This window comes from Pogoniulus pusillus, chromosome Z (genome assembly GCF_015220805.1).
Source record: "Pogoniulus pusillus isolate bPogPus1 chromosome Z, bPogPus1.pri, whole genome shotgun sequence".
Lineage (NCBI taxonomy): Eukaryota > Metazoa > Chordata > Aves > Piciformes > Lybiidae > Pogoniulus > Pogoniulus pusillus.
The window spans coordinates 13130621-13148429 of NC_087309.1; the positions used below are offsets into that span (position 1 = coordinate 13130621).

The 17809-nt window shown below is 46.3% G+C and overlaps 1 protein-coding gene across 2 annotated transcripts in view; it reads right to left on the reverse strand.

Annotated features, from left to right (window-relative positions):
• The window catches only part of UNC13B (unc-13 homolog B), a 292568-nt gene that overhangs the window by 157115 nt on the left and 117644 nt on the right, over positions 1-17809 (reverse strand). For both annotated transcript variants that reach the window (XM_064140891.1, XM_064140890.1), the window contains exon 10: positions 17081-17171. In XM_064140891.1, the coding sequence (XP_063996961.1) occupies positions 17081-17171 (91 nt within the window). The remainder of the gene's footprint in view (positions 1-17080; positions 17172-17809) is intronic.

Consider the following 17809-nt stretch of genomic DNA (forward strand, 5'->3'; position numbering starts at 1 on the left):
TCCATGGACAGGTCTCACATCCCTACAGCTGTCAACCTCCAAAACTTGTAACTACAAAGACTAGTTACACTTAGCAAAAGTAGCAGGCACTTTCGACTCAGCTTCACTCCACAAGTCCTACACTCACAGGTGAAATGAAATATAACAGTGGATTATTCACATGCATCCCAGTTCAGTGATTATGATATTGGGAGCTACCAAGATGACCCAGGGAGCTGACCCAACTAGTCAGCTTCACCTCTGTGCCTTGCAAGATCATGGAACAGATCCTCCAAGAAGCTCTGATAAGAAGAGGGAGGTGATTTGAAACGGCCAGCACAGCTCCATTAATGGGAAGTCCTGTGTGACCAATTTAGAGGCTTTCTACAACGGAGTGGCTACATTGGTGGACAAGGAAAGGACAATGGATACCATCTATGTGAACTTCCACAAAGCTTCTGACAGAGTCCCCCACAACTTCCTTCTAAATTGGAAAGATATGGATTTGATGGGTGGAGTGTTCAATGGATAAGGAACTGGTTGGATGGTCACATCCAAGGGTAGCGGTCAGTGGCTCAATGTCCAGATGAAGGTGGGTGACAAGTGGAGTCTCTCAGGGGTCTGTGCTGGGACCAGTGCTGTTTAATATCTTCATCAATGGTACAGCTAGTGGGATAGAATGCACTGTCCCCACGTTTGTAGATGACACCAAGCTGAGTGGTGTAGTCAGAGGAATGGGGTATCATCCAGAAGGGCCTGGACAAGCTGGAGAAGTGGGCCTGAGTGAACTTCATGAGGTTGTAAAATGCCAAGTGAAGCATTCCAAACTGAAGTTAGGACAAGCACCAGCATCAATACAGGCTTAAGGAGGATGTGATAGAGAGCAGCCCTGCAGAAAAGGCCTTGAGGATACTGCAGGGATGACAAGATGAACAGGAACCAAGAACATGCACTTGAAGCCCAGAAGTCTGATCTCATCTTGGGCTGCATCATAAGAAGCTTGACAAGCAGGTCAGGAGAGAGGTGATGCTACCACTCTGCACTTTGAGGTCTCACCTGGAGTACTGTGTCCAGCTCTGAGACCCTCATCACAAGAAGGACACAGACTTGATGAAGAGGATTGAAGGGAGGCTGTAGCCAGGTGGGGGTTGGTCTCTTCTGCCAGGCAACCAACAATAGAACAAGGGGACACAGTCTCAAGTTGTCCTGAGGGAAGTATAGGCTGGATGTTAGGAGGAAGTTGCTGGCAGAGAGACTGATTAGCATTGGAATGGGCTGCCCAGGGAGGTGGTGGAGGCACCATCCTTGGAGGGGTTCAAGAAAAGCCTGGATGAGGCACTCAGTGCCATGGTCTAGTTGATTGGCTAGGGTTGGGTGATAGGTTGGACTGGCTGATCTTGGAGGTCTCTTCCAACCTGGTTGATTCTATGATTCTATGATGTGGAAGACAATCAGAAAAATTATCATAAGGCTGAAGCTCCTCTCCTCTGAAGACAGGCTGAGGGAGTTAGGGTTGTTGAACCTGGAAAACACTCTGGGGAGGCCTTATAGCAACCTTCTAGTACCTGAAGAAGACCTACAAGAAATCTAGGCAGGGATTGTTTAAAGAGGTGTGTAGCAATGAGACAAAGGGAGATGGTTTTAAACTACAGAAGGGTAGATTTACACTGGACATTAGAAGTTTATTACAATGAGGATGGTGTAACACTGGAACAGGTTGCCCAGGGATGTGGTGGGCAGTCCCATCCCTGGAGACATTCAAGGGCAGACTTAGTACAGCTTTGAGCAACATGATCTAGTAGGGGATGCTCCTGCTTACTGCACAGTTGTTGAACTGCATGACCTCCAGAGGTCACTTCCAAACTCTTTCAGAGACTAACCTGGTCTTCCAAGCCCACAGAAGGCTTGCAGTGAAAAGTAAAACAGCAGTCCAGGAAGGCTATCTATGGATTCTGAACACTCCTCTAACAACTAGCTAAGAAAATCCCTCAGGTTTGTTTGGCTTTTTTCCAACCAGCAACAGGAAGGCATGGAGGAAGTCCATTGTTTAGCAAGAGGTGATTAAGGGAATGGAACATCTCTCTTACGAGGAGAGACTGAAGGAGCTGGGACTCTACAGCTTGGAGAAGAGGAGACTGAGAGGTGATCTCACTCATGTTTATAAATATGTAAAGGGTGAGTGCCAGGAGGATGGAGCCAGGCTCTGCTCGGTGATGCCCAATGACAGGGCAAGGGGCAATGGGTGGAAGTTGAGGCACAGGAAGTTCCTTGGAAACATAAGGAAGAATTTTTTCCACTGTGAATGTAAGAGAACACTGGAATAGGCTGCCCAGGGAGGTTGTGGAGTCTCCCTCTTTGGAGATACTCAGAACCCACCTGGACACATTTCTGTGTGATCTGGTATAGGTGATCCTGCTCTGGCTAGGGAGGTGGACTCGATGAGCTTTCAAGGTCACTTCCAGTCCCTGGCATTCTGTGACTCTGTAATGAAGGCCCAACTCTATTTTCTTGTGTGTATGTAAAAATCATTATCTCTTTGCTCTAACATAACAGCAAACAGGTAAAGCAGGTTGAAAAAATGAGAGTAGGTCTCAGAGAGCCTCAATAAGGGCAAGCAAATATATATTTTATTTGAAAAAGATGAGAACATGCAGGCATCTTACTTGAGCTACTTTGATAAGAAAGAGCCTTTTTTTGCTCTGAGTAGATTGTATCAGGTGAACCTTACCTCACAGAGCCAAAAGCCAAGAGACAACAAACAGGTTGTTCAAAACTAGGCAATCACTCCTCACCAAAAGCTGCCTTAGGAGAACCATGAATGGGCTTGCCATGAGGCTTGCCAATCTGTGGCAACTCACATACCACACAGGAAAGAGATTATGGCATGGGGAGAAAGCAGGACACCTCCACTACTTTTTTTATTTAAATGCCTTCTAAGTAATTATTGTTGTGCAGTCTCCAAGGGCTCATATGTATTTTACAGACACAGTCTGCAGAGCACTTGACTGCCACTGTGAACACAGACACCTGACAACAGATAGGCTGCACTACAGCTGGCAGCAGCGCTGAGTGTACCATACCTACACAGACCTGATCTCTCTGGTGCAGAAAGATCAATTTCATGAGCACAAGGGCATTCTGCAGGTCCCCACCATGCCTGATCCCTGGGACACCTGATCAGCAGTGCTGGTGTTTTGGTGACGGTTTAAGGGGGTTCAAAAGACAATAAAGGCTGTGGCATTCCTGAGCCCTGCACATGCCAAGTCTGATGCCATGTCTCAGACAGAGCTCTGGCAGGAACACAGTGCCACAGAGGTGTCAGACTGCAGGGTGTGCCGCACTCTTATGCCAGTGTTGGACAGCAGCGGTGAGTACACTGGTCAGAGGTGTGCTCAGGTGGAGGAGCTGCTCCACATAGTGGCGGAGCTCTGAGAGGAGGTACACAGACTGAGAACCACCAGGGAATGTGAGAGAGAGACACTCTGGGAGTCACACCTTGCCTCCCCAGATAAACCAAAGAAGCAGACAGAGCTCACATTCCAGAGAGCTTCCTGTCCTCTCATCGCCTGACTAAATGCAGTGACTCAGAAGATAGTGGGCAATAGCAGCATGCTATTGTCTGACACAACAGGCACTGCAGGCATGTCCCCCCATTAACCACCCCACTTTCCCAGAGGCCCTTGAAAAGCAGATACAATGCTCTGCAAAGGAAAGCCAACCATGATAAGGATGATGGAGGAGCTGCCAAGGTTTCGTTGGCCTAGACCCTGCATCAAAACTTCATCAGTAAAGAATAAAAGATAGGTCTTTGTCATGGGGCACTCACTTCTGAAGAGACCAAAAGGTTTAATAGGCAGGTCAGACCCATACCTTTGGGAAATGTGCTGTCTCCCAGGGGCCCAGGTTAGTGATGTAAGGAGACAGCTCCTCTCCCTAGTATGGCATTCAGACTACTATCCACAGATGATCTTCCAGGTGAGCAGTGATAAAGTAATGACAAGAAGTCTAAGGGCAATGAAAAGAGATGACAGGGCCTTGAGACAACTGGCTAAGGGATTGGGAGCACAAGTAGTGTTCTCGTCTATTCCCCTACTTGTGGGGACTGTTGAAAGAATAAACAGGAAAAGTCAGGAGATCAATGCTGGGCTTGAGCCTGATGTCTTTGGAAGGACTTCAGGTCCTTTAACCATGAGTTGATTTATAGGGTATTGGGTGTACTGGCAATATAGAATCATAGAATCATAGAATATATGAGATACCCTGTCTCTGAGGGAGAAAAGGATCCTCGTACAGGAGCTACCAGGGCTCACTGAAAGAGCTTAGAACTAGATTTGAAATGGGTAAGACACAAAACTGGGCTTGCTAGAAATAAGCCTGAGAGCAGCACACCGGAGTTTGAAAGATGGTGTGTTAGGTCTTTGGGCCTGCTATTTCAGTGAAGGAAAGGAATGGAGACCCACAGGACAGCAAAGCCACTAGGGTGACTGATGAATTAGCAGCCCCAGGAGCACCTGAGAACAGTCAGGTAGGAACTGGGAGTTCTAACTGCAGAAACGTGGCACGACTTTTTAGATCAACAGAAGTGCACCTACACTAACGCGGGCAGCATGGGAAGCAAGCAGGCAGAGCTGGAAGTCAACAGTACTGCAGGAAAATTACAGTGTAGTGGTAATCAAAGAAACATGGTGGGATGTCTCACATGACTGGAGTGTCACACTTGATGACTACAAACACTTCAGAAGGCATAGGCAAGAAAAGAGAGGTGGTGGGGTGGCCCTGTGTGTCATGAAGTGTTTTGACTGCATCGAAGTTAATGACGGTGCCGACAGCCTTGAGTCTTTCAGGGTAAGGAATTGGGGTAAGGCCAACAAGGCAAATACCCCGGTGTGACTCTGTTATAGACCACACAACCAGGATGAAGAGACAGATGAAATATTCTTTAGGAGTTTGGGAGAAATCTCACAGTCACTGCCCTTGTTTCCGTTCCAGCTTTGCTGATGCTTGCTGAAAATATAGCACAGCACAGGCAGCAGTCCTGGAGGTGGAGGTTCCTAGAGCAGGTGGAGGAGAACCTCCCAACACAGCTGGTGAGGCAGTCAGCTAGCAGGGGTACCTGCTGGACCTGTTGTCTGTGAACAGAGAAGGACCTGTAACAACTGGGGACACTCTTCAGCGCAGTGATCATGAAATGATTGAGGTCTCAGTTGCTGCAGAAGAGGGCGGGCAGCAGTGCTGCCATCTCGGAATTCCAGCAGGCAGACTTTGGACTGTTTCCTGATTGACTGAGTCCCTTGGGAGGCAGTCCTGAAGGGCCAAGGAGTGCAGGAAGGCTGGGCAGCATTGAAGAGGAAACTCTCAAAGGTGCAGGAACAGACCATTCTCATGCGCTGAAAGGTGAGCCGTGAGGGAAGAAATCTGAATAGAGAGCTTTGACTGCAACTGAGGGGGAAACAGGAGAGCTTACAGCCACTGGGATAAGTGCCAGGCAACTCAGGAGGACTATGCTGTTGTGAAGCTATGCAGAGAGAAAACTAGAAGGGCCAAAGTCCAACTGGAAATTAATCTGGCTTCAGCTGTTATAGAGAACAGCAAATACATCTACAGATATATTAACAAAAGAAGGGGGACTAAGGAGAATCTCTGTCCTTCATTGGATGCAGGGGGAAACATTATGGCCAAGGATGAGAAAAGGCTGAGGTACTCCATGCCTCAGCCTTTATTAGTAAGACCTGAGCTGGTAGGCACAGATGTGGAGTAAAGTCCCTCATGGTCCAAGGATAGATGTGATCCTGTGATCCTGTTAGTGACCTGCTGCACCACATAGACATGCATGAGTCTATGGAACCAGATGGCATACACCCCCAAAGGTACAGAGGGAGCTGGTCAAAGTGCTCACTGTGAGAGTCTGATCCTCTCTCTTGTTAATCAACAAAGATAAAGATTGCATCGTCCCTCCTTAATCAACAAAGATTGCATCATCTCTCTCCTTAATCTTGTTACTTCTGGGACTCAGACTCGGTGCTTGGCCCAAAAGCTCAGAGATGCAAATCAACAGACAATACCTTTGAAACTCCTAGACCTCACCCTGGCTGGACTGCCCAGGAAGCCTCCATCTTATCTCAGCTACCCCCAAGGGATGTGTATGCAGGGTATGGACAGGTGTAGCCGAGAGAGGGCGGTGGCCCTCCCCCCGGCGACGCCGGACCCCTGCGAATGTGTGAGAATGCACAGGAAGATGCCCTGGGGGGGGGGCTGCAGCTGGAGACTGAGCAGAAAACTGTATAAAAAGGCAGGAGAAATGCCTGCCAAAGTGTGGCATTCCCACCGCACCACCATTCCCATCGGACCACCCGTGGCATCCCCACCAGACCAAGAGTGGCATTCCCACCGGACCACCAGTGACATCTCCACCGGACCACCGAGGGCAGACCATCACCAGACCACCAGAGCTGCACACCACCTGGAGAACCTCGGACAAACTCCACAGAAGATCATCCCTGGGCCACGCACCCATCTCTCTCTCTCCCCTTCATCTGCGGCTGAGGGTAATATGATCACAGCCTTTTCCCTTCCCTGCTCCTTCTTCTCTCCTCCATCGATCTCTTTATCTTTCTCTCTCCCCCTTCTCCCCTCTCTCACTCTGTTCTGATCTTTCTCTCTCCCCCTTCTCCCCTCTCTCCCTCCGTTTTGCCCAACCTTATCCTTTAATAGACAGTTTCATGGTGATATCTGGTCTCGTTTGCACCTTAATTTCACAACACGGAATCCATAAGAACTGGTCTAGCTCCTGTGGACAGAGATACTGTTCATCTCTGCTCCTCCGGACCTTGACACTCACCAAGACACTTTCCATCATTTACCAGCAGTCTTGGCAAACTGGAGATTGGTAAGTGTGACACCCATCTACAAGAAGTGTTGGAAGGAGGACCCAGGGAAGAAACAGACCTGTCAGTCTGACGTTGTTGCCTGGGAAGGTCATGCATCAAGTCATTCTGAGCACCATTATGCAGCAAATGACCAGTCCCAGGCACCATGGGTTTGTGAAGGATAGGTCCTGCTTGACAAACCTGATCTCCTTCCACAACAAGGTAACCCACTCAGTGGATGAGGGGAAGGCTGTGAGTGTGTCATGGGGGGCCTGCTCTGCCTGGACATGTCTCTCTGCCTGCACCAGGGGTAAACAAGCACAAAGGGGCACAACAGACCGGGGCCATAAAGTCAGTTGCCCAGGACACCTGATTGTGTAAGCCCCCACATATCCAGCTCGAGTCTCCCTGGTGCAAGCCCATGTGATCCCCATATTTGCGATAGTCCAGGCAAGTGCCTTTTGCCTAGTATGGTAAGGTTTGGCTGACTGCCAACCTGACTGGTCATTCTAGTGGCCAATGAGATAATTAAATCTCATCCCACATTTAATAAATAGGGGTGCACAGGCTCATGTGCAGCCTTCCCCACATTACCTGCAGCTCCGCCACAGTGTTCAAAGCCTTTGACACTGTCTGCCACAAAAAGCTCCTAGCCAAGCTGGCAGCTCATGGTTTGGACAGATTCACTCTGTGTTGGATCAAGAACTGGCTGAATGGCAGAGCTCAGAGAGTGGTGGTGAATGGTGCCACATCCAGTTGGCAGCTGGCACTAGTGGTGTGCCCCAAGGATCAGTGCTGGGCCCAGTCCTGTTCAATATCTTTATTCATGACCTGGACGAGGGCATTGAGTCCAGCATCAGTAAGTTTGCAGATGACACCAAGCTAGGAGCAGGTGTGGATCTGTTGGAAGGTAGGAGAGCCCTGCAGAGGGACCTGGACAGGCTGGATGGGTGGGCAGAGGCCAACGGGATGAGACTGAACAAGGCCAAGGGCAGGGTTCTGCACTTTGGCCACAACAACCCCAAGCAGCGCTACAGGCTGGGGACAGAGTGGCTGGAGAGCAGCCAGAAGGAAAGGGTTCTGGGAGTACTGATAGATAGTAGGCTGAAGATGAGGCAGCATTGTGCCCAGGTGGCCAAGAGAGCCAATGGCATCCTGCATGCATCAGGAACAGTGTGGCCAGTAGGACAAGGGAGGTTATTCTTCTCCTGTACTCAGCACTGGTCAGGCCACACCTTGAGTACTGTGTCCAGTTCTGGGCCCCTCAATTCAAGAGAGATGTTGAGATACTGGAACATGTCCAGAGAAGGGCAATGAAGCTGGTGAGGGGCCTGGAGCACAAATCTTATGAGGAGAGGTTGAGGGAGCTGGGGGTGTTTAGCCTGGAGAAGAGGAGGCTCAGGGGGGGATCTTATTACTGTCTACAACTACCTGAAGGGGCATTGTAGCCAGGTGGGGGGTGGCCTCTTCTCCCAGGCAACCAGCAATAAAACAAGGGGACACAGTCTCAAGTTGTGCCAGGGTAGGTATAGGCTGGATATTAGGAAGAAGTTCTTTCCAGAGAGAGTGATTTCCCATTGGAATGGGCTGCCCAGGGAGGTGGCGGAGTCACCGTCCCTGGGGGTCTTCAAGAAAAGCCTGGATGAGGCACTTAGTGCCATGGTCTAGTTGATTGGCTAGGGCTGGGTGCTAGGTTGGACTGGATGATCTTGGAGGTCTCTTCCAACCTGGTTGATTCTATGATTCTATGATTCTATGATTCAGTGGTTGGGGGTGGCGAGAGTTGAAAATACTGAAGTTAATAAATATATATCTCTATATATATATTTATAAATATCTTCTCGCATTAATTAATTTCTCCCCTCCACCAAAATCAGTGTAGGTGTCAGAGTTCCCATCTGTGACACAGTGTTGTTTATCTGGTCTTTAGTAATGCCTTTGACACTGTCTCTCACAGTGTCCTCCTGGAGTAACTTGCTGCTCATGGCTTGGATGGGAGGATTTGCTGGTTTAAACATTTTCTGGATGGCCTAAGGTGAACAGAGTTAAATCCAGTTGGGGGCTGGTCACAAGTACTACTTCTCCAGGGCTCAGTACTGAAGCAGTTCTTGTTTAAGATTGTTATGAATAATTTGTATAAGGGAATCAAGAACAGCCTAAGTAATCTTGCTGATGATACCAAATCAGTGCTTATCTTCTCAAAAGTAGGAAGGCTCTGCAGAGGGATCTTGGCTGGCTGGATCAATGGGATGAGCTGTATGAGATTCAACAAAGCCAAGTGTTGGATGCCTGCACTTGGGTTACAACCACCCCAGGCAATGCTACAATCTTGGGGCACAGTCACTGGAAAGCTGCACCTGGCAAGCACTGGTTGACAGCCACTGAGCATGAGCCAGTGGTATGCTCAGCTGGCCATGAAGGTCAGCAGCATCCTGGCCTGTATCAAGAACAGTGTAGCCATCAGGGAAGAGATCATGCCCCTATACTTGGCACTGGTGAGGCCACACCTTCAGTACTGTATTCAGTTTGGACTCCTGACTACAAGAGAGGCATTGAGTTGCTGGAGTGTGTCCAGAGAAGGGCAATGAAGCCAGCAAAGTGTATGGAGCACAAGTCTTACGAGGGGCATCTGAGGGAACTGGGACTTTTTTAGACTGGAGTGGAGAAGGCTGAGGGGAGAACTCATTGCTCTCTACAACTACCTGAAAGGCAGTTGAATGAGAGGAAATGGCCTCAAATTGTGCCAGGGGAGGTTTAGATTTGATATTAGGAAAAACTTTTTTTAATGAAAGAGTGGCTAGGCATTGAAATAGACTGCCTCAGGGAGATGGTGGAGTCAGCATCCCTAGAGCTGTTCAAGAAAATACATAGATATGGCACTTCACAACATGGTTGAATGGCCTTGGTGGTGTTAGTCCAAGTGTTTGACTATCTCATAGGTCTTCTCCAAGCAAAATGATTTCAAACCTTTCATAAACACAAAAGGCAGAAAAGAAGGAAGACATTCAACTAGAAATGTATTGCTTCTCTATGAAGAGAAGTTTCTAGTAACTCTCTGTAAGAGTCACGGCGCTTCAGTTTGCTGTTTGCCACTGTGTGGGAGGCTTTGAAAATGCTGAGCTTACTCATCTTCACGGGACTGATAAAGACACCTAGGCAACAAAGCTTAAGGGAAATAAAATGCTGAAAGTAAACTATTGTGTGGCCTGCACAGTTCATGAGAATTGGAAAGTGATCATCTTTTGGTGACTGCTCAAAGCAGGTACGTCTCACTAGCTGTCTGGGGCTAATGTAGAATAGATCTGAAGGTCCACATGTGCAGAGTGGGGCCGGGAAGGAAAGTTAGAATCAAACCAGCAAGCAAAGCTAGCACCAGTTAGTGCCTTGCTGGTCTCCTCGCTAAGCAAGGGTAGTCCAAAAAAGCACACTTCAGAGTATAACACAATTATAGCAGAGGGGAGTGGTAGTAGTTTACACCAATTGCGTTCTTTCTCAAAATTAAAATAGGGTTCACAGTCCAAAATCAGGACTACAACATCCTCCTTGGACACAGGGCTTCTAAAAGTGACATCCTGATAGTACTTAAACGTTGGCAAATGTTTGATCTGAAATACTGACTGCGAAGCTACGGAATAGAGGAAAATAGGAATGGCAATAGGACTGGGTGCCTGTAAGACTGGAGTAGATCAGTCATTTATCACAGAATCAACCAGGTTGGAAGAGACCTCCAAGATCAGCCAGGCCAACCTAGCACCCAGCTCTGTCCAATCAACTGAACCATGGCACAAAGTGCCCTGTCCAGTCTTTTCTTGAACACCTCTAAGGGCAGCGACACCACCACCACCTCCCTGGGCAGCCCATTCCAATGCCAATCACTCTCTCTGGGAGGAACTTCTCCTAACATCCAGCCTAGACCTCCCCCAGCACAACTTGAGACTGTGTCCCCTTGTTCTATTGCTGGTTGCCTGGGAGAAGATACCAACCCCCATCTGGCTACAATGTCCCTTCAGGTAGTTGTAGACAGCAATGAGGTCCCCCCTAAGCCTCCTCTTCTCCAGGCTAAACAACCCCAGCTCCCTCAGCCTCTCCCCTCATAGGGTTTGTGTTCCAGGCCCCTCACCAGCTTTGTTGCCCTTCTCTGGACATGTTCCAGTATCTCAACATCTCTCTTGAATTGAGGGGCCCAGACCTGGCCACAGCACTCAAGGTGTGGCCTGACCAGTGCTGAGTACAGGCTAAAAACAACCTTCCTTGTCCTACTGGCCACAAATTTAGTCCCCTTGTTGTAGGGTCTTATCATATTCCAGAAAAAAATGAGCAGGGAAAGAAAAATATTAACATCCAAATAATTAGTATTAAGTGACACCTAGAAAAAGAAAGCAGCAAAGACTTAGCTCTGAAAGGAAAACAAATAAATTGATGTATTGAATCTCCTGGCATAAGAGAAGAAAATTATGCCTGAGACTTTTTCCCCATTGTGAACAATATTGACTTAAGTAGGTAAAACCCCAGAAATCCCAAACATTGTGCTCTCTTGTAATAACTAAACATAATTGAAAGAACTGGTAAGAGAGGCAACCTGATTTAAGTGAAATTTTGTTCTTCTGCAGTCTGACAATTCTTCTGTGTTATACAAACCTCAGCTTCATATTTGTGTAATTTTAAAAGTCACACAGCTGTGTCCCTAGCTGAAAGCTGTTTCAGTTAAAGAGGGCTTCAAGTCGAAGATGCAAGAGCTATGTGTTTGTTCTAGAAAAGAAGCTCCCACAGAGGGACTGCAGTAGATGAGCTATCAATTAATCCTTCTTTGTAGACAAAGTTCTAAGTGTGAAGGTGAGAATTATTGAGTCATTCCTCCCAGAGCTGAAAACCCTAGTTTGATTCTGGCATAATTAAGTTTCCTCTTCACAAACATAGAAAGAGAACAAGGAAAACAGCAGGAATAAAGAAAAAAAAAAATGCATGTTACCTAAAAGCTTCTTTAACATGCACAGTTACACGTTTCTGTGTGATTTTATAATTCTCAAGTCTTAATTAAAATACTACATTTCTCTGACTCATGGTGCTGTAGGCTGCATGCATATTATTCACATGAATATTAATAATCTCCTCCCAGGTAGGAGGCTGAATTTCTCGGGGGATCACATCACACATGGAAAATTCTTGTGTGTCTTCTTTCTCTCTTTCTTTCAAATTCCAGCCAGATAATTTACAACTAAGAGTCATAAGAACCTTTTCAGTAACCTCTGTGAGAGAAATCCATCAGTTCTGATCTGTGTGCTGGAGCTCCACACGTATTAATGAAAAGATATTGCACACTGGGGGAGAGGAACACAGAAAAGAGATGGAGGTATCACTCTGAACATTAAGGATGTAAGCAGCTTGAAGTGTTGGAAAACAAAAAAAGGAGGGTAGTCCTCTTGAAAGCTTGAAAGCTTCAGGTAATAGCAGAATGTGAGAAGATATTAGTAAGGTGATCAGAGAAATGAGATATGATCTTTTCTAGCTACCAACAGAATTACCTGGCTAGGCTATCATCACAGAAACATTTAAAACACTTATCTGCATAGTCTGTATTCCTAGCAGTGACTTTCAAACAAGATCCAGGAATAAGCTGATGATGCACAAGGTGCTCTTGTAGATTTGGGCAGTGGCACAGAGAGAAATGATGATGCAAATGCATCAGAGAAAACAGCGACAGTCTTCCTTAGATACTTTAGAAGGAAATGTCTGCCACAAGAAGCTCCGAGCCAAGCTGGCAGCTCATGGCTTGGACAGATTCACTCTGTGCTAGATCAAGAACTGGCTGGATGGCAGAGCCCAGAGAGTGGTGGTGAATGGTGCCACATCCAGTTGGCAGCTGGCACTAGTGGTGTGCCCCAAGGATCAGTGCTGGGCCCAGTCCTGTTCAATATCTTTATTCATGACCTGGACGAGGGCATTGAGTCCAGCATCAGTAAGTTTGCAGATGACACCAAGCTAGGAGCAGGTGTGGAGCTGCTGGAAGGTAGGAGAGCCCTGCAGAGGGACCCAGACAGCCTGGATGGGTGGTCAGAGGCCAATGGGATGAGATTGAACAAGGCCCAGTGCAGGATTCTGCACTTTGGCCACAACAACCCCAAGCAGCACTACAGGCTGGGGACTGAGTGGCTGGAGAGCAGCCAGGAGGAAAGGGTCCTGGGGGTACTGATAGATAGTAGGCTGAAGATGAGGCAGCATTGTGCCCAGGTGGCCAAGAGAGCCAATGGCATCCTGGCCTGCATCAGGAAGAGTGTGGCCAGTAGGACAAGGGAGGTTATTCTTGCCCTGTCCTCAGCACTGGTCAGACCACACCTTGAGTGCTGTGTCCAGTTCTGGGCTCCTCAATTCAAGAGAGATGTTGAGGTGCTGGAACATGTCCAGAGAAGGGTAACAAAGCTGGTGAGGGGCCTGGAACACAAACCCTATGAGGAGAGTGCTATGGTCTAGTTAATTGGACAGGGCTGTGTGATAGGCTGGAGTGGCTGATCTTGGAGGTCTCTTCCAACCTGGTTGATTCTATGATTCTATGATTAGACAAGCTAGAAAAACACTGTATAGTTCAAGAATACAAACATCAGAAAATTAGTGGCTAGCCTTAAATAAGTTCAGGAAGCTGTTAATAGTTAATGAAACAGCACTAAGAGAAAAATATATCAACACCATGAATGGAAAGGACACGGGAAAAGGCACAGCCCTCTTTAGAGGGCCTGAATCCTCTTTTTGAGGAGGTTTTTAAGGATAAACGTAACTGTACAGAAAAAAAATTCAAAAGGTTGAAGCACAAAATTTAACACCTAGCAGTGAGCAGTGACAAGAGAAGGGAGATGAGGCTGGTGAGAGGCCTTGAGCACAGTCCTATGAGGAGAGGCTGAGGGAGCTGAGGGTGTTTAGCCTGGAGAAGAAGAGGCTCAGGGGTGACCTTATTGCTGTCTACAACTACCTGAGGGGTGGTTGTGGCCAGGAGGAGGTTGCTCTCTTCTCTCAGGTGGCCAGCACCAGAACAAGAGGACACAGCCTCAAGCTGTGCCAGGGGAAATTTAGGCTGGAGGTGAGGAGAAAGTTCTTCACTGAGAGAGTCATTGGACACTGGAATGGGCTGCCCGCAGAGGTGGTGGAGTCGCCATCCCTGGGGCTGTTCAAGGCAGGATTGGATGTGGCACTTGGTGCCATGGTCTAGCCTTGAGCTCTGTGGTAAAGGGTTGGACTTGATGATCTCTGAGGTCTCTTCCAACCTTGGTGATACTGTGACACAATATGCTCACTGAAACAAGGCTGCTACTCATAGGAAGGCAAAGCTGTCATCAGGCGGTATTAAGAAGGTTGGAATATTTGATGCCTTAATTGCTTCAGGTCTTCACTGACATACCACAGTCAGGCACTTGACAGAATCAGTACTGTTTTTTCGTAAATGCAGGGCAGTTTTCCAAGTAATATAAATCAGGCTGTAGTAAAGGAAAACAAACAGGTAAGGTAGTTATTTCTAAGTCATCTGGCTCTGATAAATCTTCATTCTCACCCTGGCAATCACAGCAGTCCAGCAAGTTTAAAAACAAGCAATGCACACTTAAGATTTGAAAAGGACAAAGAAAGCATTTGTGTTTGAAAATAAGAAGATGAGAACTTGGATAATTATGAAAGCACTAACCTTTGACTTTCCCCCCACCTCATCTTGGGAATTGAAGACTGGGACAACAACAACAACAAAAAAATCAAACCAATTTCAAATCTTCTACAATATAAAAAGGAGAGAAATAACATCAAGCACAGTTTCATCAAGAGCAGAACTGTGTCCAATTCATTTAAATTTCTTCTATGGCAAAGTAAATTGGTCTTAGGGGTAGGAGAACAACAGCAGACGTTTTATATCCTGAGGTCTGGCTGAATTGCTAAAACAGATGCAGGCAGTGGAAAAAGATTACACTCAGGGTAGCCACACTCAAAGAATACATCAAGCAGAGACCCTCAAGCAGATCTGTTAGCACACAGCCAGACAGCTTGGGTGCTAGGCAACTTTTTTGCATACAACTTGAAGGATTTGTAGGTATAACAGAGGAGGAAGAGAGACAGAAATGTGCTTAAGGAGAGAAAGAAACAGCTCTGTAAGAAGTGCAAAGCCATATTCAGCTGTAATCCAGCATAAACATCGGCTAGAGAACAACTGACAAAGCTCTTCTTCAGAAGGAACCTCAATTCTGGAACGGGTAAGAGGCTAAATAAGCCTCTAGTTAGTCTGCAATAAAAAGACACTATCACAGCAGGACAGACAGTATCTTGGGATTAAAGACTTCTGTAAAACAAAGCCTTCATTGCTCTACAGTGCACACAAGCAAGCTCGCAGCTGGATTTCTGCGTTCAGTTTTGGATGCTGCACTTTAGGAAAAGCAAGAATACAAGATAGAGAAAGGAGAAAAGCCTGACTAAAGAGTATCTAAAAAAGAAAAAAAAAAAACAATAATCACAAAATGTCCAGAAAAGACTAGAGAAAACAGGTTATTCAGTGAACATGAGTAGAGTTCAGCAGCCCTATACTGTTACAGAGAGGAAAGGAATGAGTTCTGGTCCTTTCCTTGTCCTAATCATGATAAATGGATTTATGTGACACAAGGAGGAAGTTCTTCACAGAGAGAGTGATTTGCCATTGGAATGGTGGTGGAGTCACCATCGCTAGAGGTGTTCAAGGAAAGACTGGATGAGGCACTTAGTGCCATGGTCTAGATGATTGGATAGGGCTGGGGGATAGGTTGGACTGGATGATCTTGGAGGTCTCTTCCAACCTGGTTGCTTCTATGAAGGGAGACCTAGAGCAAAGGTAAGGAAAAGCCTTCTGACTGTAAAGACAGTTAAACTGTGGAGCAGGCTGCTGGAAAGCTCCATCTCTTATGCTATTATGTTTTGTGGGAACTTGTGAGCAATAGTTTTAGGAAAAGCAATTTTGCTATGATAACTAAACCAATGTTTCTGAAATGGTGTTTTCAAAGCATGTCTCCTCTCCAGTTCATCAGACACACAAAGACTGATGCTGAAGTACCCCATGGACCTTGTACTCTCTCAGAAAGTGAAGAGTATCACTGAATCTCTTATCCCTTCTAGTACACTTGTGCATTTGTTTTCTACAAGGCACAGAACTATTTTACTTGCATGCTCTACAAAACTGCAACAGAAGTTCCTTTTCTTCTTAAACCCTAATGGTGCTCTTACATTTCACTTTCCATGTCAAACTGACCGTTTTGACCCAGATCTCTTCTGCTCAGAAGCAAAGTATCAGAGTAATTGTTAGATGCGAAAGAATTTACAAGCTAGATAAGCCAAGAGAAAAAAAAACTAATTGTGCTATGGCATTTCAAATGCCTCCCCATATGGCAAAAAAATAATTAAAAAAATCTGTTTCCCAAAAAATTTGTAATTAATCCAAAAGAGAATGAGAAATCCATCTCCTAATAGATAGATGCTATAAAATAATTTCTTACAAAAACAAAGCAAAAGAGCTCTAGAAGAAAGTAGTATTGCACTTCGGGTAGCAGGCAAGAGTTTATCATCCATAGAATGTGAACACCATATGTTATCTCTCTGTGGGCACGCAGAGATATGAAAGCACAAGACCTCATTTCAAAAAAAACACCAGTTTTTGGGTCTTAATGGCTGTTTTCTGAAACTAGAGTGTTTACACTGCTGAGGAAAATGTCACAACCTTTTCCTTTTGACTTCCCAAATCAAGATTATTTATTTTTAAACCCTACTTTCATGAGCTGGAAATACCAAGACTTATTATACACCCACTTTCAATTAGTATATATAAAAATATTTGATGTGAAGTTTCCCAAGGAACATTTTCACACAACAAATAATACTCCTATTAAGCTAACAAGATATCCTTAAGTTGCCTTGAGGAAAAAAAAAATTCATTTCAAATAGTTTAACACAAACCATTTAGTCTCAGAGATTACCCTTACTACTTAAAAAAATCAGAGATAAATGTTCTGCTTCTGCATCTTTTCTGATGCTAATTCTCAGCTCCACACAATGATGTTAAAGATGTCTGGCAGAACTGGAGAGTTCTAAGACTATCATGACATGTTGCAGTCTCAAACAATGCATTGCTTAATCTTTTTTGATGCAAAACATCAAAGCTGTAAAAGTTATCTTACAAAGAAGAAGAAATGAAACCTTCAGCCACAGGTGGCACAGAGACAGAGTGATGCAAGACTCCATCCTACCTCTTGAAGCCGCAGTCGAACTTTGCTAATGGCTCTAATCCAATGAGCTCTTGCTGGAGGAAATGGTGGTGGCTCAATATCTCCATGGTAGCTTAAAGGCAAGAAACAAAAAATCACTACATGATAAACACTCCTCCACAGCATTAAAAAGTCAGTGCCACACCTTGCAACAACAGCTTCAGCTTTGGAAGATGAAGTAAGCGCAGGCTCCAGTCAACAAAGCCCTGCACATGCACTGGGATATTAGGCTAAAGCAGAGAATCATAGAATCAACCAGGTTGGAAGAGACCTCCAAGATCAGCCAGTCCAACCTAGCACCCAGCCCTAACCAATCAACTAGACCATGGCACTAAGTGTCTCATTCAGGCTTTTCTTGAAGACCCCCAGGGACGGTGCCTCCACCACCTCCCTGGGCAGCCCATTCCAATGGGAAATCACTCTCTCTGTGAAGAACTTCTTCCTAATATCCAGCCTATACCTACCCTGGCACAACTTGAGACTGTGTCCCCTTGTTCTATTGCTGGTTGCCAGGCAGAAGAGGCCACCCCCCACCTGGCTACAATGTCCCTTCAGGTAGTTGAAGACAGTAATAAGATCACCTCTGAGCCTCCTCTTCTCCAGGCTAAACAGGCCCAGCTCCCTCAACCTCTCCTCATAGGATTTGTGCTCCAGGCCCCTCACCAGCTTTGTTGCCCTTCTCTGGACACCTTCCAGCACCTCAACATCTCT